A 23,214-nucleotide genomic window follows, 5' to 3' on the forward strand; every position below is an offset into this window, starting at 1 on the left:
TTTAAGTGGAATAACACTGTGATTTTCATCCCTAGGGAAGGAAAGAATCTAAGTTTCTAACAGTGAAACAGCAGTCTGTGTGATTTATGCTTCATTACAAAGAGCTGGTTTGGTTTTTTTGAAAACTTTGCTCACAGCTTTCTTTCAGACATGAACAACTGGATTTGTATAATTCTGAATTTGGTTTGGGGTGGCACATTTTATCTCAAATTATGCTACTGTGAAAAACTGAGTTTATTTTTGCTGTGTTAAATAATGTCTGAAAAACTTTGCCCTTAGGAGGAGTAGCAGTTCTCTTTTCTTATGCACACCAGAGGTATCTGGACAGTGCAGCTGAAAAGCAGATCATGATGTATCATACAGATGTGGGGAATGAAACAAACTTACCTTCTGTGCCTCAATAATTTCTTTTCCCAAGCTAATGGCATAGCAAATCTACAAAGAAAAAATACATGTAAAGTTCAGTTTTGGTTCAGTTTTTTTGTTCCTTAATTAAGAGTAAACCATAGAAGTGTCAGTGCAGACTTAGTTTTATCTGTAGTTAGCATAGCAAATTGGTATTCCACCTCTGCTTTTAGGCCTGGTTTTAAGACTATCTGGGGTTCAGCTTCAAAGCTCACAAAGGCTGGTAAATCTTTGTGCTCAGCCTGGTTAGTTTTATTCAGCAGACTTTATTCCCACACTTGGGGGAGTGTTACTGTTTGTAGGGACAGAAGTTCTCCACCCCACTCCCTATTTCTGTTACAGCATGCAGCGAACAGCCAGTGGTGTTAGCACATACGGCTGCCTTGTCTGTGAAAGCTTCACAGCTGCACATCTCAACATAGCTGACATTGCTTTTGTTAGTGCTGGTGCTGGACAGCACTTTCCCATCTCTCTTAATGCTGGAATTAGCAATCCCATCCTTTCCTCCTTGTACATGCATTATCTGTTCATTCGGTCCTTTTTAGACGTAAGCCAGTAAAGACTTCCATGTTAACACAGGTTTTCTTGGCCAGAAATTGAGCTGCTCTTGTTTCTATAGCCCTGTTTCCCAGATGTGTAAGCCAAGAAGCCACAGACCTGTTTTCTAAATGAATTTTATTAAATGTTATGCAAACCTTTTCCCCTTCTGTATTGCTCTCAAAAACATATGCACTCATGGATTCTTCTCCCAGAGTCTCACTGAGGTGGATCACAAAGCCAATCAGTCTCCTGTTCTCCTGATGGGCAGCAAACTGTGTCACAGTGGTGAGTTCAAACTGGAAAAGTAAAATAAATAATTTATTTGTTTTAACCAGCTCAAGTTAGCTAGTTAGCTCAGGTTCGTGTGACTGAGGAGTCACTGCTGTGATAGAAAAAGTTACTTACACTTGCTCGTGTAACTTGGGTTTGAGGATCTATTAACCTGCAATTACATGGTGGGGAAAAAAAGAAAATTATTTTAGAGTGACTCCTGGTAATTTCAAGGGGCTTTTAAATAGAAAGGCAGTAACTCTAGCAGTTTTATAGATGAGGAAACATGCACAGAATCAGATGTTTTAGCTGTGCTTGGCAAGGTTCGAATCTAGGCCTTGACTCTCAGCTGCCTGACAGGTACAGGTCAGAGCACCTTTCTGAGTCACCTGGAAAGGATCCTGAGTGCCTGGGTTGACACAAAATGCAGAGGGACATAAACACACCCCAGCTAAAGGGAATGTCTGATATCAGCATATTCTACAGTGACACTACTGTGGAAGGACAGTGTTAGGAAAGAGAATCTTCCAGTCCATTGTTTTGTATCTTTTTTTTTTGTATCTTTGCAGGGTCTTACAGTCCCACTGCATCCCTTAGATTTTGATAGGACACTCTTACAACTTTGTCTGGAGGATCATTTCTAGATATCACACAGTAAGAAATGCATTTCTTTCTAGGTGAAGTGACTCTTAGGATCTTGCTTCCTCAAAGGGTGTGTGTCTTAGAAAAACAAAACCAATGATACATAATTAATCACAAATTGTATGAAGAGAACAGAATACTGACAAGCTAAGGCTTTTACAGTACCTCAGGTTCTTGCTGGTGACCATGAGGTGGGATTCAGTCATGCGGAAGATGTTGTGAATGGCCCGAGCAGCCAACACTTGTCTCATGGCTTCATAGATCACCTCGCACGTCTCATCGGACTGAACAGCCATGGACCCTAAAAACCGAACCACGAACATCTGCTGCAGGAGGGAGTCTGCAAGAGAAAAGCCATGACTTCCTTCACTCTGCTACTCCAGTTTTCCAGTAGCTCAAAGTATCAATAGAATTATTACATTCACTCTGGAAATTCAACAGTAAGCCTGTGGTTGGTGACTGTCATGAGTGGTGGCTTTCTGCCATGAGTCACACAGTGCCCTGACCCAGTTTCAAACTGCATGAACAGGCAGCAGTGTGGAGGTGGGGAAGGAAGTTCTTGCAGTTGCCTGGAAGCTTTAAAAGTGTAACTGGTCCTTTATGCTTCATTTGATTAGCTAAGTAAAATTCCCTTGCCTGTTTTGCTATCGGGTGCACATAAACTGTGATGATTTAGGACTGTGCACAAGCCTTGGCTTCAATTAAGCCTTGTACATTCTTCCCTTTCTTTTATGTCCTTCTGCCCTTCCATGCAGCTGGGCCCAGTGAGGTTTTCACCAAACCCTTCCTTGACTGTCACCATAAGACTTACTGACAACTAAGCAGCCATTATGCAGCACAGCCATCACTTGACAGGCTCATTCTATGGCTGGGGGTGAGCAAGGGAAAGCAGGGTGAATGTTCAGAGCAGTAGGTACTGCTTTGGTTCTGAGCAGTTTTCTGACAGGGCTGTGGGTTCCAGGCACAGGGGAAGAGGAGAACAGCCAAGCCCCCTATATGTGCTGGTACAGAAGGTCACTTTACTATGGATCTGTTACTTCTGCTCCATGGTGGCAGGTGCTTTTCTTAAGAAACACTGGCTAGCTAAAATCATGACTAATTTTATCTGGATGAAAGAAGCACTGACCTTCCTCATCTTTGCTGCTGTCTTCAGATTCCCCAAATGGGTTTGCACGCCTGTGACAGAAGAATTAAAACTTTAATTACAGATTCTGGTCATTACCACAAACTGATGCTGCAATACTTCATCTCGCCTGAATTCACACTGTTACAGTGATGGATCACTGTCTCTGGCCATACCTGCCACCTCTGTTCTGGTCCAGAAATTCCATGGCAGGCAGCACGATATCAAATTGAATCGGTGTTCCAGGAGCAATGAGTTGTGTGGAGTCTTGAATGCCAGCTGGTTCACTGGGAATTATTTTGTCATTTTCCATATTCTTTACAGTCTGGCTAAAATGAAAATGGAAAAAAAGTATGTTTCTATCAATCAGTGACACCCTACCTTTGCTCTGGAAGGGAGACAAGATTATTCAAAAATCCAAAGCAGGACTGAACCTATGCAGACATGTAGGGTATTTTCCTATTTACCTGTTACTGAGGACTCTAATAAAATACTTTTTTAACCTAATATTATTTAGGATAAAAGTAAACATTGGTATATTAGACCTGAATGCAGATCACCTCTGAGTGTGGGCTGACTTTCAGCAATAGGTAGCCATTTGTCTCCCTGCCCTGTCCATACTCACAGCTGCATTACCAGCAGAGACCTGCACTTGTGTCTACACTTCTCACTGACAATCACAACATCTTTTTAAGACCTCTCAGCCCCAGGCTCAATATAATTGCACATGGTCCCTGCTCCATGCAAAGGAGAACGTTACCTCAGGTGCTGAACTTCGTGCTTTTTTCCCAAGCTGGTAATGGGAGTCACTGCTTGCAGGGCTGTCTGATTTAATTTGATTGCAGCTGCCTATGAAAACGAGACAGAGCAGCTCTTTTAGACATGTATTTTACACTACCATGTGAAGAATAATGGGAGGGCAAGTTGAAGGAAAGGACTGAAAGATGGGAACAAGCTCCCACCTCTGGATTGTCAGTGAGATAGATCTGTCTGGAGATGTTGTTGATGGCACATATCCACTGGAAGGGAAAAATGAAACTGAAGTCTTCGAGATCACTTGCATACAAGAATAATAACATTAAGAAAATATTTTTACCTCCTCGTATTCTTTCTTGCTTTCTGCTTGAAGGGTTATACCCCTAAAATGCAAACACAGTGTGTAAGTGCTAACAGTGGATACCAGGACTGTTTGACTCCAGGGCTTATAATATCACCAGCTTTGCATCCATTAACCACCAAAGGAACAAAAATCATGAATAAGCTGCAGCTAAAAGACACCACATGTGCCATTCAGGCACTTGTGGGGGAGGACTGGAAGGAATATGCTTTTAATTTGGAAACACCCTTCTGGAAACCCAGAAAAGCTTCCTACTACACCAAGCATGTTTTACAGGAAAGAGCATCTGAAGGGGTAGGTGTGACTGGCTGTCCTCAAACAAAACCTGTCTCATACGCTTTGCCTGTAGGAGTAGTGATCTGAAAGCAGTATCTTCTGTCTTCACAATCCACAGCCATAACAGAGCAGTTATCCAGGTCCTGAATCAATCCTCCAGCTACTGCTCCCCTTGGCTGACACATCAAGTTGCCACCTTGAGTGAAGAAATAGAGTCTTTCCCAAGTTGTAGTCACCAGACCTGTTTTACTGACGAGAAGATGCAGTGATAAAGACTCATTACTGTTTAGAATAACTCCAAACAGGTATGAAACTGCAAACACATCCTGATGCTAATCAGAACTTTATGTTCACCCTGGCATTTTTTTTAATGATGGGTCTCTGTTAAGAAGAAAAAGCAGCACCTGTTCTTAGCAGAAACTAATCCTTAATGAAAGCTGAAAAATTAAATTAATTCCAAACATCCAAGTTAAAAATGGTATCTTCTAGTTAAGGAATAAAAGAGTATTGAGTAACTGACATGAAATACTATGAGCAATTTCAGCACAAAGAATCAAAATGCAAAAAAGTATCTACTGCAGTAGTATCTCAGAGTCCATCTCTTGCTTAGCTGTAGACTCCTATTATAGTGTAATCCAGCTCTTGGAATACTATGAGAAATTAATAGATGCCCCCCACAAAGAAAAAATTACTAGATAAACAAAATAATAAATCACATAAATAGGGTTATTATATGCCAGCAATATACATAACTCCTGTGGAAGTTTATGGAAAATTTTATATGTAAAATCTGCAGAGGTAACTCTACATATGATACACATTCAAAGTTACAAACTTGCATTGTCCATAAAGCTTTTATTTATGTAAAAGAGGTCATTTATGAAAACATGTATTAACTACAAAATGTAGCTGTCTGTTTTTGTAAACACTGCGTCTTCTTTAAGATCTGGGAACAATCTGAACCCAGCCTCATCAGCTTCTAATTTATAGTCAGCTGAACGCAGGAAATTATTCCTGTAGGTAAATTCAATCAGAAGCAAACTTCTGTTTTCAGAAAAATAGTCTCAAATGCCTCTAATTTGGTTAAAGCTTCAAAAACACATTTCCAAAGATGACAGAGATACTCAGGAGATGAAAAGTAGAGCTACCAAACCGATTTACGACCCTCAAACATCATTACCTGAGGAGTCTTTATGACCACCCCCCCTAAAAAAAAATCTAGCCACTGAACAAACCAGCAGATAACAACAATCTCCTTACTTTCTAAGATTAAGGTAGCCAGCCTTCTGGATGAGATTTCTATTGATAGAAGGTGAAGTTACATCAGAATCTGGGGTATAAACAGATTCATTAACCGCAATTAAATCCTGCTGGGATAGTCTCATTTTTTCAGCTTCGGCATCCAGCTCTCCCTGTATGCTAGAAAAAAACCAACAACACAAAAAGAAACCCAAAGCCACCATTAGCTATTTTATACCAGGACACAGTTAACATCTGTAAGTCAAAAATACCAGCTTGGATTACCTTGGAGGGTAGTGCAAAGATGAAATTTATTTTTCAAATAGACTTTATAGGAAATACTGGTTTTTAATACTGAAATGAGCACATGAGAAATGTTTAAGTGTTGAGAAAGAAGACTTCAGTTTATTTTTTGAGAGAGCTTGTAAAAGTATTGCTTCTATAAATTTACACTGCTGAACACATACAGACATTGCCCTGGTGTAGTGGCACTGTTCAAAGCAGGCTGTACTAGAGGATCTCTTGACTCTCACAGAATTTTGTCTAATTCCTGCAAGTCTGTAACACACAGGAATTCCTGCCTTGAGACCACTTATTAACTGGTCCTGGACTTCCAGTGGTAAGTTTTCCATTAAGTCAAAACAATACATAACAAAACCAATATCTCAAGTGTCACTTTAGCATTAATTTTTTGTTTTTAATACTGTGTTCTGCTTTGGTGTGATCCAGAAAACATCCTTGGGGCAGGCTTGGCTAAACTGAGCTCATTTTAAATATATTGGTAGAAGTCCAATTTGCTGAAAGCGGTAACTGTGAAGGGGTATCAGTGTGAAATTTAACCCAGAAAGTGCACCTATACAGATATGCTGCAGTGCAGTGGATGCTGTTTCACTTGATTTCAGCAAGAGCTTTCACATGGTTTGCCACAATATCCTTATACCCAAACTGGTGAAGTACAAACTGGAGAAGTCAACCAAGATGGGTAGAAAACATGGCTGGGCTACTGAGCTGAAAGGGTTGTAACCAGTGAGACAAAGCCCAGCTGGTACCCAGCTACTGGTGATATTATTAAATTTTCCAAACTTGAGGAGTTATTAACTGTATCCAGGCTAGAATACATAAGGTTTCTTGTTGCTGCATACCTTAGAAAGTCATTAATACCTGTACCTATGCCACAGTAATTTCCTCCCTACTTCCTGCCCAAGCAGTTAAACCTTTTGAAGAACATAAGCATAAAACACATGGTATACACAACAGGACCAGAGAGCCATGTGGCTTTTAAATTCGAGGACTCAGTTTCACAAGGAGCTTAAATAGATGCAAGACCTCATCACCACTGAAATTCTGTAGCTGCACAATGGGTCACATCAGCTTGTTGTTCCAAAAGAACAAATCTGACAAATGAAAAGCTTTTAGCTTGACTAGCAAGCAGATGTGACTGAGGCCTTGTGATCCCCAGCACGAAGGAAGGAGAGGAGTGGGCAGCAGAGTTTTCAGTGGCTGTGCAAACCGAAGTCTCGAAACCCTGTCCTGTGTCACTAATTCTATGCTGCACAGGGCCATTCAGAATTTTACAAGCTTCTCTTTTGGTTTTTCCAAAGACATCACACTCCTTTACTAGTTACATTTGAGTTGTACTTTCAAGCTTTACTGTGTGACGGACTTAAAACACAAAAACCAGACTCAGCAAAATAACAGCAGCCTATTTTTGCTTCCATTTACTACTGTACACTGTCCAGAACTCAAACCCATCAGACTTTGGAAAACAAGGGCTTATTCTACGGTGAGGATCCAATGGCAGGATCCTCCCTGTGCCTGTAAGACACAAGATGCCTTGGACTTACTAAACAAAAGACACTATTTCAATGGAGTTTAAAATCTGTCCTCCAGTCTGTAAAAATGCTGTATGGACTGTGTGGAAGGATTTATTTCACAAATGAGAGTGCAAAGATATGTAAGTAAGTATAAAAGTACAGAAAGTAAAGAATCATTTAGTGAAATAATCTACTGTACAAAGCACTTGTTTGTAGCACGGTTCTCAAATTAACAAGTATGCATTATTTAAAGTGCCACCAGAGTGAGAATAAGTAATGATCTGGCTATAGCTTAATATGAAAGGTATGGAGCATTAAAAAGTCAAGGACTCAGTTGGGACTATATTATCTTTAAGGTCCATTCCAGCCCCTTAACATTCTATGATTCTATGAAAAATGTTCTATTATGATTACATTTCAAGTGTAAAATTTACATTTACAGCAACTTAATTATAAAGAAAATGTCAATCTTCACTACAAGTAGAAGACCTGGAAGGGAGGTGTAAGAAAAAATGATCACAAAATTAGGATTACAAAAGCAGTTTATTGAAATGTAGGACTTAGCCACAGAAGGCTGAACTCAGTGGACTACTACAGCCTACACTGGATGCAATGAATATGTTCCCTAGGGTGAGGAGTTTTGTTTGCCTTGTGTAGCTACACCATCAAACCCTTTAGGCCCTAAATCCTTACTTGAGAGGTTAATGGTTATTGTTGCTGTATTATTACAGAAGACCCAGTAAATATAAATACCTCTAATTCAGAAAGCACTTTAAGTCTATTGTATTAATACTGTTAACTCATTTCTAGCCCAAATTCCATGCTTTTGTGTTCGTGAAGAGACACAGGGATGTAAGAAAGCATGTGAACACTTTACAGTATATAGTTTTTGACTGTACTGTAAAAATACTCTCTGCAGTGTACAGACAGCAATTTCTTCTCCGTGTACAAACATCTCCTTTCTATCTGTTGCTTTAACAAAATATGCCCAACTATGCAATGGAAGCATGGAATGAATCTGATTGGAAAGAAAAAGAGGCACTCTCTGGTACATGGTGAAGGTTAGAGCACTACTGCTCGGACTCCAGTGGAACGACAAAAGCAAACAAAAGCACTGGGTTACCTCTGAACCATGTCTGAAACAGATGACAAAAAGCTGTCCATTCTTTTGGAAAACATCTCTGCTCCTTTCTTAAAGAAGTTAATCTGAAAAAGACCAAGAAAAAGGACACTGAAGGTTCTCTTGGCTTCGGCAGACAAGTAACAGATTGTGGGAGTGTGAACAGTGCTCCCATTCTGACTGGTACTTCTGGCGGGCGATCAAACACAAAGGCAAAACAGCTGCGTTGCCTTTCTTGGCACTTCCCACTTTTGCAACTCTCCACCCTTTCACACACAGGTAAGCTGCTAGCTGCTGACAGGTATGCTTCTAATGAACTTGCTGAATGACTCAAATAAGAGAACAGGTAGCTTCTCTCACACTAGCACTGGGCAGAGCTGGGGCTCGTGGTGTTACAAGCTGCTGTGTGCAATGCCATCATATCGTAGGGAATGGGACACAAATCATCCATTAGATTTAGTAGTCAAACCTGGACTACCAACTCCAATATTCAAGTTTTCAAAGTGCTGTGGCAAAGTCAGTCAGGAAAGTGTAGCTGTGCTTACAGAAAACTCCAGGGTAATTGGTTATATCAACTACAGTTTTACCACGGGTTTTGTTCTACTGAAGGAGCTAAAAAATGCTACTAGGGCCAAAGTGCACATTTTGTGACAGAAGATTAATTCTCTTAGCTGGTATGGCTCAGCAGGCACACAACAGAAGGAGAGCACCTGCTATAGACTTGACCTTGAATTATCTGCTGCAGGGCACACAGTCATCATTAGAGCCTACTGGCAACTGAGTGAAACATGGACTCAGCTAGCATGTGTTTGCAATTAATTAGGGTAAACACATAAAAATCAGTGATCTACTCTGGGAAGAGATGTAAAAGCAAATTCTTGGATGTTAAGCAATTTATTAGCTATTTCATCCACTTCTAATCGTGATTTCACTCCCCAACCCTGGGATGTAGGATTCCCAAGATTCAGATTTCTGCAACCATGTTATTGACCCTTGCAGACAAAGGAAAGAAAGAATGCCCTCCTAAAGAATGATTCACCTATTCTATTTCTGAAGTCTACTTCAGGAGGGAAGAGCTCTAAATTCCACTCATGACAGACTGGCACACCTCGCTTAGATGCTGATGCCAGTTTTCAGTCAAATGAACCCTCTATTAGCCACTGCTTTTCCCAAAAATTCCAAATGAACTGCTCATTTGTTGGAAATGTGAAACAGGAGACATGTATTTTGAGTAATTGATTAAGAAAATACATATTTGGGCTGAAAGGCAGTTCACAATATTTAAGCATCAACATAAATTCTGGTTATTCAGTCATTCCCATGACAGCCTGAGACTTCCCTGTATAAAGCACTGAGATAGGCAGTTTTGCCAGATAAAGTACTGGGAAAGAAAGTTCTGTTTGGCTTCCAGTAAAGGAAACCAATGCAGTTCTTTCAGTTAGGATAATTACAGCAGAGAAGCAGTGTGAACTCTCCTGGTGGGGAAAGTGACTGAATCCTCATTTACTACCTATTTTAAATGAGGCACATGTGCTGCAAAAGACAGGATGATGTACATGATGAGCCACACTACAATCTCAAACAGGGCACATCAATTTTTCCTCTTTTCATAGCCCAATTCTTATTTTCCAAACACCTTCTTTCATCAAAATCAAAAGCACACAAGATCCTTAAAATGGGTGATAATGAGAATCAAGTGCTGTGATAATACTAGTTTATTGATCCTCCTGATATCCTGGAGAGTCAGACTATCAGTCTTACATTTATCCAGACTTGAGAAATGCTCTATCAAATTGCTGGTAAAATAAAAATTAGAAAAAGGGTTTTCCAGCCTTATGCTCAATCCTCTCTACTGTTCTGCCCTTCCAGCTCTCCAGAGCATGCTCTGTTCCCCATCGTGCACACTGCTCATCAGTATGCTGAACATTACGTGCCAGGAAGGGAACTGCTACATAGGAGAGTTTGTGTAGACTGAGTAAACAGTGGAAGTAACTGCTACTGCACTGATAGCTCAGCTCTGTAAAATCTAACCCTAAACTGATTTTGCATAGAAGCGTACTGGATTTTCTTTTCATTAGTGTCTTTCCTGAATATCTAAACATTCAGCTATCTGCCACAAACAAAATCTGTCGTTGGAATCTAGGCAAGCTGAATGCAAGTTGTTTCCCCTCCACCCTCATTGTAATTTGTGAGTTCTCAAAATAAATCCAGAACTACAATGTTTTACTTTTCCCAGGAACATGTCTAAGTGATACAGACACTTTACTGTCAATACCTGTCCTCGTGTATATCCTAGCATAGGTTCCATCATTGCCACTCTCTTCCTGTACTGCAGAGCATTCAGGGCACAGTAATATTGCAGGGATGAAAGGTGCTGCTTTCTTCTTGCATTTGCCACTTCTTTTGCTGCTTCTGCCTTAAGCTGAATAAAAAACGATAAAGAGGTTGACAGAGTGTTACTGTGTATATGGATACATTTGCTGATGATCTTCAAGTTATTTTTAAATCACTCTCATTTACAGAGCTTCTCCAGGTTAAAATGAAGGATGAGAAACGAAGAAAGCAAATCCAAAACCCAAAGCAAGTACTTCAAGCCCTTCTCTGTCAGCCCTTCAGCATTTGAGGCGCCCCTGTGACTACAAACTACATAACTACCACCACCACTAAAAATCTGGATCAGATCTCTGTGCAAGAAATTTATTTGCAGCTGAGATGACAACACAAGTCTGCAAGTGCAGAATTCAGAGGTGAATAATTCACAGCAAGCTATACCACATTGTGTTCCATAAGGCATTTCCTTTCAAGGACCATCCTGTAGAACGGATTCACTCTCAGGACAGGGCCAGCCATACACTTTTTGACAAAGGGATGTATTTTAGAATAGCAGTCCAGTGGGCAAAGGAGGAGGAATGTAGAGCAATCCCACCAAGAGAGTTATGTGCATTGTTAAGTGGGATGACAGTCCATACAGAGCAATTTAACAGGAAGATACATGCAAAGAAATGGAATGCTTTAGGAACAGCAGACACAAGGCTTCATGGCAGTTCAGAAAGAATTGTACTCAGTGATACTGCATCACCACCTCAGCTGTACAACAGTAGGCCCATACAAAGCTGTTTATCGTCACTTGGATTGCCTCTATCTGAAAAGCTCCCATGGATCTGAAGGGCTCTAGTTGAGCACAATATTTGATCAGTCGCCTAACTTGGCGAAAACAGGTGTAACTGCTGAGTTGATGGTTAAAAGCTTTGTGTCTGCTTGGAAATGAAATCACAAGTATTACTGAGCTACTGTGAATTTAAGCAATGAGCTCTCCAAAGTTCACAATGAACAATGATGCAGACAAAATGGCTGATGAAAACATTTCATTTTCCCTTTCACATTTGTTACCTTTTCATTTTCTTTCCTTTTCGGTAACCTGCTATACTTTGCCATGGACACGTCATGTTCTGTAGACAAGGAATATTATTTTTTTTTAGAAATGTGATGTGTGTGTGCACAGATTAAACATGTCTTCATGCTGCATATGAATAGAAACAAACAAAACAGGGACACATACCATTGCTAGCAAGGCCAAAGAGATCCTTCAATGTGCTTACTTCTGGAAAAGAGAAACAAAATATTCCAAGTAAAATCAGCTTTTAACACTTGGCTCAACTGAGACCATTTATGGCATATTTACTGCCCAAGTCACTCCAGCCCTTTCACAGCAGAGATCTGTACATTGCACCTATCTTGAAAATGCTAAACCAGATCAGCTGCTAGAGAAATGAATAAGCAGATTAAGGGTGGAGTGAGTTTATTTTATTGAGCAAGTTGTCACTATGAAAAAGATGCCTTATCTGCCAGTGTCATTTCTCCAAAGAAGCACCATTTCAGTATGTTTATTCTGACAAAAGATCATAAAAAACTAGCAGTTCTGAACAACTTCCTGACAGTGCTTAAGTGATACTGAGAAATTTAAGATCCAGAGATGCATGAACTAAAGCCTTTCCCTGTACATGAATCTGTAATGTGGAACATTTTTTGCTAAGCTGCTCTGTGAAAAGAGATACATATCTAACACACCTGACTGCTGGCTATGATGCTTGCATTACAAACACTGGCCATGAGTTTCTGATACAGGTAGAGAGAAGACAGACTAAACCGGCAACTTTAGCTTCACAAGTTTTGGGCACAAACTACTCTTAGTGTCCCCACCAACATATGCTACAACTGGCAAAACTCTCTCAAAAGGCTACAAAGAAAGCACAATCACAAGAACAGACATTATGCAACTGTGAAAATACCAAGGGGAAACTGTAGGATGTCATCATGGTCTCTGATTATTTTTAACATCGTACTCATTAATCAGTTTCACTCCCCCTTTTTTTCCCCAGACTGCTTCATTATGACTCAGATGCAGAAAGACAGAAATTTTTTCCACATGCAACTAACTTGTATCTAAAGGTTTCAACAGTATTCAATGTGTAGATGTAACAAGATCAAAAGTAAAAACAGTGACAGAGTTAATCTTCCTTGCTTCCTTGTTTAATCCCTCTATGAAATTCCAATATGGCCAAGTCTCTACTAAAAATCATGTCTTACAAACTGCATCAGAAAAAAATGGATGCTGTGATGGATAGAATAAAAAAAAAATTGACATCCAGGAAATTTGAAGAAACTTTCATTTTTTGTCATGCAGCAGCTGAAGCTTTGGTTGCAGGCTTCATATGCATTTTTTGTACCTTTTTTTAATGAAAAGCGGGAAGAACCCATAAATATGGAAACAGAATTACTATCTCTGAGTCACATTAAAGAGGTGGGGAAGTGTTTATAGAATCAACATCCTACCATCCAAATCCCACTGTATATTTAACAGTTATGATAAACAATGTATTCATTAACATAGACACCTGGATGTCTTCACAATTTCAAATCAGATACTATCAGGAACTTAAACCAGTCGTTATTTTGCTGTAGTTGCTTTGTCTCCCACCAAAATGATGTCTACAAGGACGCAAGTGGGACTGTAACACGTGAAATGAGCAGTGGGCTTTAAAAAAAAAAAAAGGAAAGAAAGAAAGAAATGCTGCTATAAAAACTCACATTTCTATTGCATAAGTAGGTAAGAATGTCCTTGACCTTGAATATGAGCTTGTTTCTTTTGAAATTACATCAAATATTTGCATTACTGCCTTGCTGTTTAAGTAATGAATTTCCAAATTTGTGAAATCAGGTAACTTGGAACTACCCTTGCATGGCAAGGACTTAAAGAGGACTGCTTCCTTAAAAAGGAGGGAATATACTATTCTCTGAAGTTAGAACAACATTCTTGCTTGTGCTTGTCAAACAGCCCCAAACTTCTGAAGTGGGATAAATACTGTTTGCAAGCCCAATTCACTGCTGAATTTCTCTTCTGGCAATTATAACATCAATGACTTCACTGAAATTACACTGGTGTAAAAGCAGGGTGACCCAACAAAGAACAAAGCTGTATTTTTAAACTTGCACCATATGGTGCATAAAATGTTATGTGGTGAACTTGAACTGGTTTTGTCTGAGTAAAAGCATGCACCTGTCAATGAAATTCTGTAGCAGAAAAAAAAACCTAAAAAACTTTTCTGTGAATCACCAAAGAACAAATTAATACATGGCGTTATGTCTCAGTTTATGGTGCAATAAGCAAGAAGGAACACATGAGGAAAACAGAAACTTAGAATAAAATTTACCTGTGAGATCCTTTTCTCGAAATTGTATTATTGGGAGAACCATTGTATCTGCAAGTTGTTTTGCCAGTTCAGAATGAAGAATATTGAGCTGAAACAGAGAAATGTTCTAAGACACAATGTAAATAAAAACACCAGAACACACCAGCCATTTGTGCCCAGTGGATATAATGTACTTCAATGCTTAAAATACACTTCTCAAGGTATCTGAGACAGATGGGGATGTCTCCCTAAATGCTTCATTCCTGCCTGGTATTTCCCAAGGATCCAAGAACACTTCAGTTCCCACATAACGGATTAGGGCAATTCACTTGACCATTAATTCTAATGCTTAACCCAACAGGATTTAAACTGTAATTATCCTTTATTAACCTGTTTTTGTTAAGTCTCTATGCCATGGAGTTACAATCCCACCACCATGACTACAATGTCTTTCCATGAACAAGGGTTACCCACAATCACAACAGGGGACAACCACAATGAAGGGTCCCATTCAAATATTTTACCTTCCTAGCGGTTTCCCTATTCCTGTTTTTGTAAGTGTTCCTAAACTTCAGCACACAGCTGTTTTAAAGCACCCATGTGCCACTATTTAGGATGAAGGCAGGCAAGGCTCTCATGTCAACAGTGGCATGCTAAGAAGATGAGATGGGTGCAGGTAGGACAGCTATCGATCACACTGCAGGAGCACCAGGAGGGTGCCACACCTTGGTGGGACATTCCGCCTGTTTGCTCACAGTGTCCTGGAGACCTCTAGGCAGCCTCGTGCAGGTAAGGATTAGGCCAGGATTTCCCACTAGGCAACACAATTCAATTCTGATAGAACAGACAACTAAAACAGGCACAAGGGGTAGCTAACACAGAAAAGGAGGCTGAGGAATGGAGCAGGCTCTTGTGAGGGAAAACATGACTGACAGAACAGAGCAGAGGCTTTCAGCTTTCTGACCCCAAATGGCACTCTTTTCTTGTACTTGGGAAGGAGAAAGTTCGTGTTTTGATTTATTTGGAGTTCACATAAGCAACTACAAGACTTGTGATAACAAGTGCTCCTTTCAGGTATCCTGAGAGCACACATGCAGCAAGAAAAGCCTAAAAAAAACAAAGCAAACCTTTGGGATTCCTCTCACTACATCGTTAGAGTTTATCCTTGGGCTCTAAAATTTTTAACTTACTTTTTGTCCCATAACCCTCTCTCCCCTTCCAAACAGCAGACCTCAGTACAGCCTTTTGCCTTCTTAATCAAAGTTGGAAGTAGACTAACAAGAACAAGACTTTTCTGATGGCACAGCGCTGCTCACAGCAGAGAGTGATGTGACAAATGAAACCTAAGCAAGAAGGACCTAGATACCAAGGCTATATTGAAATGTTATACGGGCAGGTCTAACAAAAGCATTTATAAAGGCTCCCAGTACTTAGCAGAAACCTCCAGGGAGTAGGGGTATTCACTGCATGCGGCTTCACTGTCTTCACCACACAGTACTGCAGCCTTCCCCAGACATCTCTGGATTCTGCACGACCTCACAGCAACTAAACTGCAGCTTTACCAATTCACAGCTGCCCTGCATCCATACCTAGCAAGTTTTGGCTCAAACTGCAGTGTTTAAAGCTTAGAAATGTAAGTGTCATTTTAATATGGAATTAAATAAAAGATTGTCCTAGCCTAGATGACACATCCTGGTTTAGTGTCTTTTTAAGTTCCCTTAGGAAGTTCAGCTTTGCTCTGAGGATAGCATACAGGATGAAGCCAAAGAAACAGCTCTAACCATTATGGAAGGGTGTTATCAAACTTCTTTATCCAGAATGAAATGGCTCTAAAACCCAGGCACAATCTAGCCTTCAGTGGGAAGGCTCTGAATCAAAAGGACAGACCCAAAGAAAAACCACTAATATTCTGTATTGTAAAAAGAGAATATTAGCAATTCAAATTACCTCATCCACAACTTTTGAAAAATAATGAAGGGTGGATATCACTTCTTCATCTCCTTTACCCAAGGCAAAATGCTGGAAATAGAAACACATGTTTGGTCCATAAATCAATAAAGATGAATATAAAATACAACACATTTTACTACAAAAAGAAAGAATATGTCTACAAAATGAAACAAATGATAAAAATAAATGTAAAACCAGAAACTCATTAATATACTTCTTTTACTCTGCTCTTCTTGTGTTAAATGAATGGATTTTGGACAACACTTAATTCTCATTATACTCATTTTAAAGTCATAGAACTGGAACAAACTGACTTTATCTTCATAAATTTATTAACTCAGATTTTGTACCTTTTTGGGGTTTTTTTTTAATTGTTTGGTTGGTTCTGGGTTTTTTTAAGACTCTCAGAAATGACCCAACTCCCTTAAACATCCTGGGGAAATTCACAACTGCCGTCACATGAAACCAAGTGAAGCAAATGGCATGAGCACTTCCAGAAAACAAAGGATTTACAGACTTCTTCACAAGTGCTGAGGCAGGAAAGAAATCAAAGTCACGTGCTGAACATACCTGCTTTTCATAGGCAAGGAGCTGCTTCGAAAGCTGTTGTGTGGCAAGACACATTTCATTCTACAAACAAAAATGCCATGTTAATAGAAATAATGAAAGGTCCCTAGTGCTGCTGTTACCACTACTTTGTTACCAGTGTCTTGACTGAATCTGAAACTACCCACAAAAACATTCAGTTGTGTGCAAGCAGCTAGTCCCAACATACCTGCACAGATGTCCTGCTTTCAGCTAGGATAGAGTTAATTTCTTCTCAGCAGCTGTTACAGTGCTGTGTTTTGGATTCAGAGTAAGAATAGTGCTGCTAACACACTGATGTTTTGGATTTTTGCAAAGTTGTGTTTATCCTAAGTAAAGGGTTTTTTTTTCCTTGTCTCGCTCGGCCAGTGAGAGGGCACACAAAAGAAACTGGGAGGGAGCACAGCTGGGACAGATGACCCAAAAGGACCAAAGGGATATTCCACACCATGGAGCAGCATGCCCAGTAAATAAATTGGGACAAGTAACGCCAAAGGGAGGCCAATCTGGGTTCGGGAAGAGGGGTTCTAGCATTGGTCATTTGGTGGTGAGCAACTGCAGGGTGCATCACTTGGGGGTTTTCCCCCTTTTACTATCATTAATGAGTATTACTGTATTTTACTTTATTTTCAATTATTAAACTGCTTTTATCTCAACATACGAGTTTTACTTTGATTCTTTGCCCCGTTCCACTGGGGTGAGGGGGATGGAAAGGGGGTTGAACAAGCCCCAGAAATAGGGCTGGCAGAATTTCCAGCTGGGCTTAAACCATGAAAATAGGGAAGCAGTAGTAAGAGGTACACACTTCAGATCTACAGTTTAACTTCTTTGAATAGAGCTAAGATTTGAGGTTTAGTTTTAGCCTTGGGTTTCCCCCCACCACAAGAAAATAACAAAACTAGAAGAACCTCAAACACGTAGGCTGCCATACCAGCATAAGAATGTTTCATTCTGGGTTATCATCTGTCCCCAAAATCTACATCAATAAAGTGAACCAGCAGGTGTGCCTCCATAATGCATTCACGCTCAGGGAATGTACCAGTGTAACTACAGCACTTTAAGTGGCTACAGGAGCACAAACCAGCACATCTCTCTTCTCCTGGCTGCACCAGCCAATGAAAGTGCACACACACTTAAGACATGCTTACACCAGGCAAGATTTGTAGGGAAGGTGTGTAAATTTGCTTGATAGCTGGAAAAACCAGACAAGCATTTGGATATGCCAATCTTTAATCAATGTATTCCTAATACTAGCATATCAACACCTCTGTCCCTGGTTTGTTAACAAGGACTTAAAACTAAAATAAAGGAAAAAAGGGAAGGGGGTAACTGGCATTTGTCTTAACCCCTATCAGATCCTTCTCATCCTCAGTAATGCAGAAAACTAGTAACTTTAAATTTAATTTTAAACCTTAACATAAACTATTCTTGTCTCCAAATATATAAGGCCAAAGAGAGTTTGTAAAACTAGGAGCAAATATCTGAACTACTTTAATAGATCTCTTTATACTAGGGCTGATACAGAACACCATTAAAACTGGGACAGAGCTTGTATGCTCTCTTATTGTCCCTGTCATCCTGAGCAAGCAGAGCACAGCACAGCAAACTATCTGGGCCAGAGACTCTGAAACACCCTTTGCTTTGGCCTGCTGCCACCTGTGACATCCTGCATTACAGCCTGGTGCTTCCGCACCGCCTTGGCATGCCAGGAATGGGGGTTCATATGGACAGCAGGGTCCCAACACTGTCAGTGTTAAAGTGTGCCCAAGTGCTCAGGGGAGGAAAAAGAAAGCCAAAAGAAACCAGCCACAGCCTAGGTACCAGCAGCTGCATGTGAACACATGACAGGGAAAGCTGAACGAGATAATTTTGATCATCTTAAAATGCCGTGGTGACAACACTCACAGGCAGGAGGAGATGGCACAGCAGAGGCCTTCCGAGGTACAAACAAGAGTTCGGAGCTGAGATAACGTGGGCCCACGCTCGGATCGTGCACACCTCATGACTATTCTCACTTCACAGTGACGGATTAGCCTTGTTTCTTGTCTCAGCCCAATTAGTAACAAGCACTACACTTTCATACAACAACGTCAATGATTCCTGTAAGATTTGCAGGTTGGTTGTGCAGAGTACATAGTTTTTAAAATGAAAAAGCTTTACACAAACACTTGGTATTTAAGGATTTCCCAAGCCAGAGGATGGAAAAGGATGTTCTGCCTTATTATAAAAAACAAACCCTGTTAAGGGCTCAGGCATGGATAGAAATGAGCCTTAATTATCTGCCCCCAAGCAGTAAGAACACCAGAGAGACTTTTCTACCTTCAAAGTGGGAGCTAGCAAGCAATGAGTTTATGACAGGGAGGATGGGACTCCCTGCAAGTATACAGAAGACATTAAAAGGTTTGTCTGTATGCATGTGGCTGGAAATTAAGATTACAAAAAGAACCAGAGGTTCTCAGACCTGGCATCTTTTTCATAAGCACAACCTCAAAGAGTCTTCTTGCAGCTCTTACCCAGCTCTAAGTCCTCACACAGCAACTGTGATGCCACCTGTAAGCTGTACAGCTGGATCAGGGTGCAAGAAATCCTTTGAAATAAACAAGTATCAGAAACATGCCTCTTTTCCCCATTTGTTTCAATTTACTTATTCCTGCAAAGTCTGCAGTTTCATGATCTGCTCTGAATCAGGAAAATACATGCTTCTGGCTTATATTTGCTAACACTAAAAGAGGCTTCAGAATAATAGGCTGAAAAACAAACAAAACCCCAAAACAAAACGCACAAAACCTGCCCAAAGACATAAGTGTTAACCATTCCCAAAGTTTCTACTCATCTATGTGGGGCAGTTTGAAGATGGGCAATGTAAACAGGTGTGTGGAATAAGCACCTTCCAGTGATCATCACTCCCCAGGAGTAGTCTCCAGAATGTGACAGGATAATGGGGGAATACATAAACCCCGAGGATCTCAAAGGGGTGTAAATTAATAACATCTTACCAAGTATTCAATCAGGTGACAACAGTTAATAATACAGACCCCAAGCAGACATTCATAGCATGCTACTCCAGATACAGAACAAATTGAAAGATGTGCCTGACACAAAACTTACTTTGGGATTTTAGGCTGATTTGGGGACAACAGTTCCATGCATTACTCACAACCCACTGCTGCCAGCTGGTCACATTTTTCATTTATTGGCTCAGTTCTTTGTGTCAGAACACCACAAAGAAACTTGTTACTCAATCCCTACCCATGTGGAAGAGTTAATCCTGGGTCCTTCATCCTCCCTCCCAACACCTGCCAGACTTAGTTCCCATTGGAGATACAAAATCATTCACTGTATCATTTGGGGGGAAAAAAGCCAAACAAAAATCAAAACAAAACAGACACACACCCAAAAGCTCTAAACAAAACAAATTAAGCTAGCAAGTTGAAACACAGTCCATTGCATTAGGAACAGGAAGCAGGCAAAGTGCTCTGCTGACCTAGTGGTAATACTGCATTGCTAAGCACACTAATCTGGGAAAGTTTGGTTTAATCCTCCTCTCATTTCTTCCTAATCAGCCCTTTCCCCTCCCCCTGTCCTGCTGCCATTCAGTTCCAAGACTTAGAAGTTATTTGCATTGCTTCACTTGACAGATCCACTAAATCCAGGCAAATTATTTTAACAGGTTTTAATCTATTTCCAAGGCATTTTCCCATGGATACAGCAACATTGATTTCCTTTGTCCTGAAGTGACTGCAATTCAATACACCACAGCAAAAGAAAAACTACAATACAAGCCTGACTCCACATCTCTTCCACATTACCTTGACATTTTAGGATTCATCATGCATTTATGGAGTGGGAGAGCTATCAATGAGATGATATAGCAAGCAAAAACTCAATAAAATCCTGAACAGAAATTGAAGCCTTCTAAATGAAGGCAAACTTAACCAGTAATGGGCCTTGGAAATACATTCATTTGCACTAGATGGTTCTACTAAACAGGGAAAACATCTTGGCAGCATTATGGGAAAAAAGTGTACCAAAAGGAAAAAAAGACCGTATGTAAATAAGTATAATGAAATCATTCGTGATTACAGATGTGCTGACTTTTTTTTCCTTTTCTTTAACCTTGACTGGCATGGTAGCCCTAGGAATAGATTTCTGTAAGTCCAGTTCAAATGGAAAAGGTAATGGAAGTGCTGTCTTGAATCTAGCATTAATCTACCAGAAATTAAAAACAACTAGCTTAAAAAATATTGTTTAATTCTCAAGTTATTGAAATATCTCACCCTGCCTTCAAAAAAGTCAGCAGAAAAAAAAAAAAGTCCAACTTATTTTCTGAGCTAGTACCCAGAGCAAAGGCATGTGGTTGATTCCACCTTCTTCATTATCACTTTTATTCAGTAAGCTGTTCATATCCTCAGAACAGACTGACTTTTCTATAACCTCTTTGTAATAAAATATCCATGCCATTAACTATTTCCTAGTGAGGCAGTCCATCCATTTTTAGGATCCCTGTATTTTTCCAAAATAAACTCTGAGGATTAATCTGCTGAAATCCAAAGATATTTCTGTAGACAGTTGTCTAACAGACTACAGATTGGAGGGCATGTAAAGGATTAAGCTGAGCTATAAATTAACTTCTAAAGACACAGAACTATTCCAGCATGTGCAATCCCAATATAATGAAGCTTTCTGCAAAGCAACTTTCCTACGTCAGCTATAGTTGGAATTTTTAAAACTAAAGTAACTAGCACACAGAACTGCCAAAGGCTGCTTCATATAAACAAGCAAGACTCTGGTAAAGGTATTTATTCGTGCACTCTGTACGTGCAGAATGACACATAATAAATTTTAGCTTACATCTGGGAAAACTTAATGCCTCATAAAAGAGGAAAAAGACCCAGATACATGGTTGAAGTGGAAGACCCAGGAGGCAGTAGCACCCTGTCCACCCCTTCAGAATTGGGCAACACATTTACCTTCAAAATCAGGCACAGCACAGAAAGAACTGGGTCTTGAGGCAACAGTTCTATGCAGCTCCATTTACATATGCTTATCTTCCTACAAAGCAGAATTATCCAGCAATCTAGTAAATGGCAAAGTCCTACAGGCTTAGGTTTGCATATTAAATGGCTTGGAAACATGAATCCAGGGTTGCAGGAAGCTAAGCCTCACCAGGGTGCTCAGGCTGCACAGCACTTTACAAGATCAGGCTAACATATGGCTTGCCCTGGTGCTGATTCACAGCACGGCATTCCATCCTTACAAATGGGAACAGTTCCAAAAAGGATCCTCCAATAGCTCCAAGGAAGAGAAGATGCCAGTCAAAGCTGCTGAAAAACACCAAAAGCAACTACAATAGGATGGTTAGCTCAGTACAGAAAGAATCTCTTCTGTCAAAACAATTACTATCAGCAGGGTATCCATACATTTATGCTGCCTCGGATCTCCAGATCCTCCTTAGCACAATGCTAACTTGCTTCCAGGCACAGTGACAATTCTGACTTACAGGCAGCATTAAACCCAACTCCCATGCCTCTGTAAATACATTAGTTCTCATGTGGTAATTTTCTGCTTATCTCTGTCAGCAACATTTGGTGAATGTGCCTCAGGAAGGTAAGAAGTATATGATGCAAACTTACACCGAGTATGGAACAATAATACACACAGTATTTCACAGAAGTCAGTGCTGACAACTGCAATTTATTGCAAATGTCCTATCTAACACTCTATTGAAGCTTCTCTATGTAGAACTGAAAGTTTATAAAATGCTAACTTAAATTTTGTTCCTTCAAAACGTTTTAGGAAAAAAAAAAGTCTTGTCATTTGAAAAGGTAATACAATATTTCCCTCTGATATGAAAAGAAAGCAATTAAAAGAAAAGCTGCATCAGTGCTTACTTGTTAATTAAACAAGAATTCTCAACACTTGGAGTTAGCTATGCAACATAATAAATATGAAAGTCCATGCATACCCTAGAGAGCCTGACACCCAACAACCAAGTTACAGCCTACTGAAGTTAATACACAGGAAAGTCAAGCAAGCAGCACTGCTGAAAAATGCAGACATGAGGCATCATTAACTTGCAGAGAGAAATAACACTTATAAAGCACTACCTAAAACAGCTTGACAGATTCAAGCTGTTCTGACACCCATGTAACGTGGTACCTATAAACCAAGACTATTCAATAATTATCAGAAGTTTCTCTAAGAGCCTGGACATAAAAAGGCAGTGAGCCACTGAGGTTATTGCTGCTTTGCCTGGAATCACAAGACAACTTCTCACAGAGACACAGATGCTGAACAGGATTATGCTTCACAATTCCCACGCTGTTCCCTCTCTAGATATATTGATAAAGACAACATGTGTTTCTCTTTACTCCTCTTCTGCCATCACTGCCCTAGTATCCAGACAGGTTTGTCAGGACACGAGATGAAATCACTTTACAATG

The 23,214-nt window shown here is 40.1% G+C and overlaps 2 protein-coding genes across 3 annotated transcripts in view; one reads left to right on the forward strand and one right to left on the reverse strand.

Moving 5' to 3' along the window:
• The window catches only part of WASHC4 (WASH complex subunit 4), a 55,540-nt gene extending 41,333 nt beyond the window's left edge, over positions 1-14,207 (forward strand). The window contains exon 34 of the mRNA XM_042051204.1: positions 11,069-14,207. The gene's annotated coding sequence lies outside the window, so the exon portion shown is untranslated. The remainder of the gene's footprint in view (positions 1-11,068) is intronic.
• APPL2 (adaptor protein, phosphotyrosine interacting with PH domain and leucine zipper 2) overlaps positions 1-23,214 on the reverse strand; it is a 33,675-nt gene that overhangs the window by 1,946 nt on the left and 8,515 nt on the right. For both annotated transcript variants that reach the window (XM_042051206.1, XM_042051207.1), the window contains exons 3-20: positions 16,757-16,816; positions 16,184-16,255; positions 14,258-14,345; positions 12,106-12,147; positions 11,937-11,995; positions 10,822-10,968; positions 8,550-8,632; positions 5,634-5,792; positions 4,434-4,622; positions 4,077-4,119; positions 3,943-3,999; positions 3,741-3,829; positions 3,157-3,309; positions 2,984-3,033; positions 2,023-2,197; positions 1,351-1,387; positions 1,101-1,241; positions 388-435 (exon numbers count right to left, since the gene is read on the reverse strand). In XM_042051206.1, the coding sequence (XP_041907140.1) occupies positions 388-435; positions 1,101-1,241; positions 1,351-1,387; positions 2,023-2,197; positions 2,984-3,033; positions 3,157-3,309; positions 3,741-3,829; positions 3,943-3,999; positions 4,077-4,119; positions 4,434-4,622; positions 5,634-5,792; positions 8,550-8,632; positions 10,822-10,968; positions 11,937-11,995; positions 12,106-12,147; positions 14,258-14,345; positions 16,184-16,255; positions 16,757-16,816 (1,692 nt within the window). The remainder of the gene's footprint in view (positions 1-387; positions 436-1,100; positions 1,242-1,350; positions 1,388-2,022; positions 2,198-2,983; positions 3,034-3,156; positions 3,310-3,740; positions 3,830-3,942; positions 4,000-4,076; positions 4,120-4,433; positions 4,623-5,633; positions 5,793-8,549; positions 8,633-10,821; positions 10,969-11,936; positions 11,996-12,105; positions 12,148-14,257; positions 14,346-16,183; positions 16,256-16,756; positions 16,817-23,214) is intronic.

Source organism: Corvus kubaryi, unplaced genomic scaffold, assembly GCF_017639235.1.
Source record: "Corvus kubaryi isolate FWS band 111438036 unplaced genomic scaffold, C.kubaryi_AGA036_p1.0 74, whole genome shotgun sequence".
Classification (NCBI taxonomy): Eukaryota; Metazoa; Chordata; class Aves; order Passeriformes; family Corvidae; genus Corvus; species Corvus kubaryi.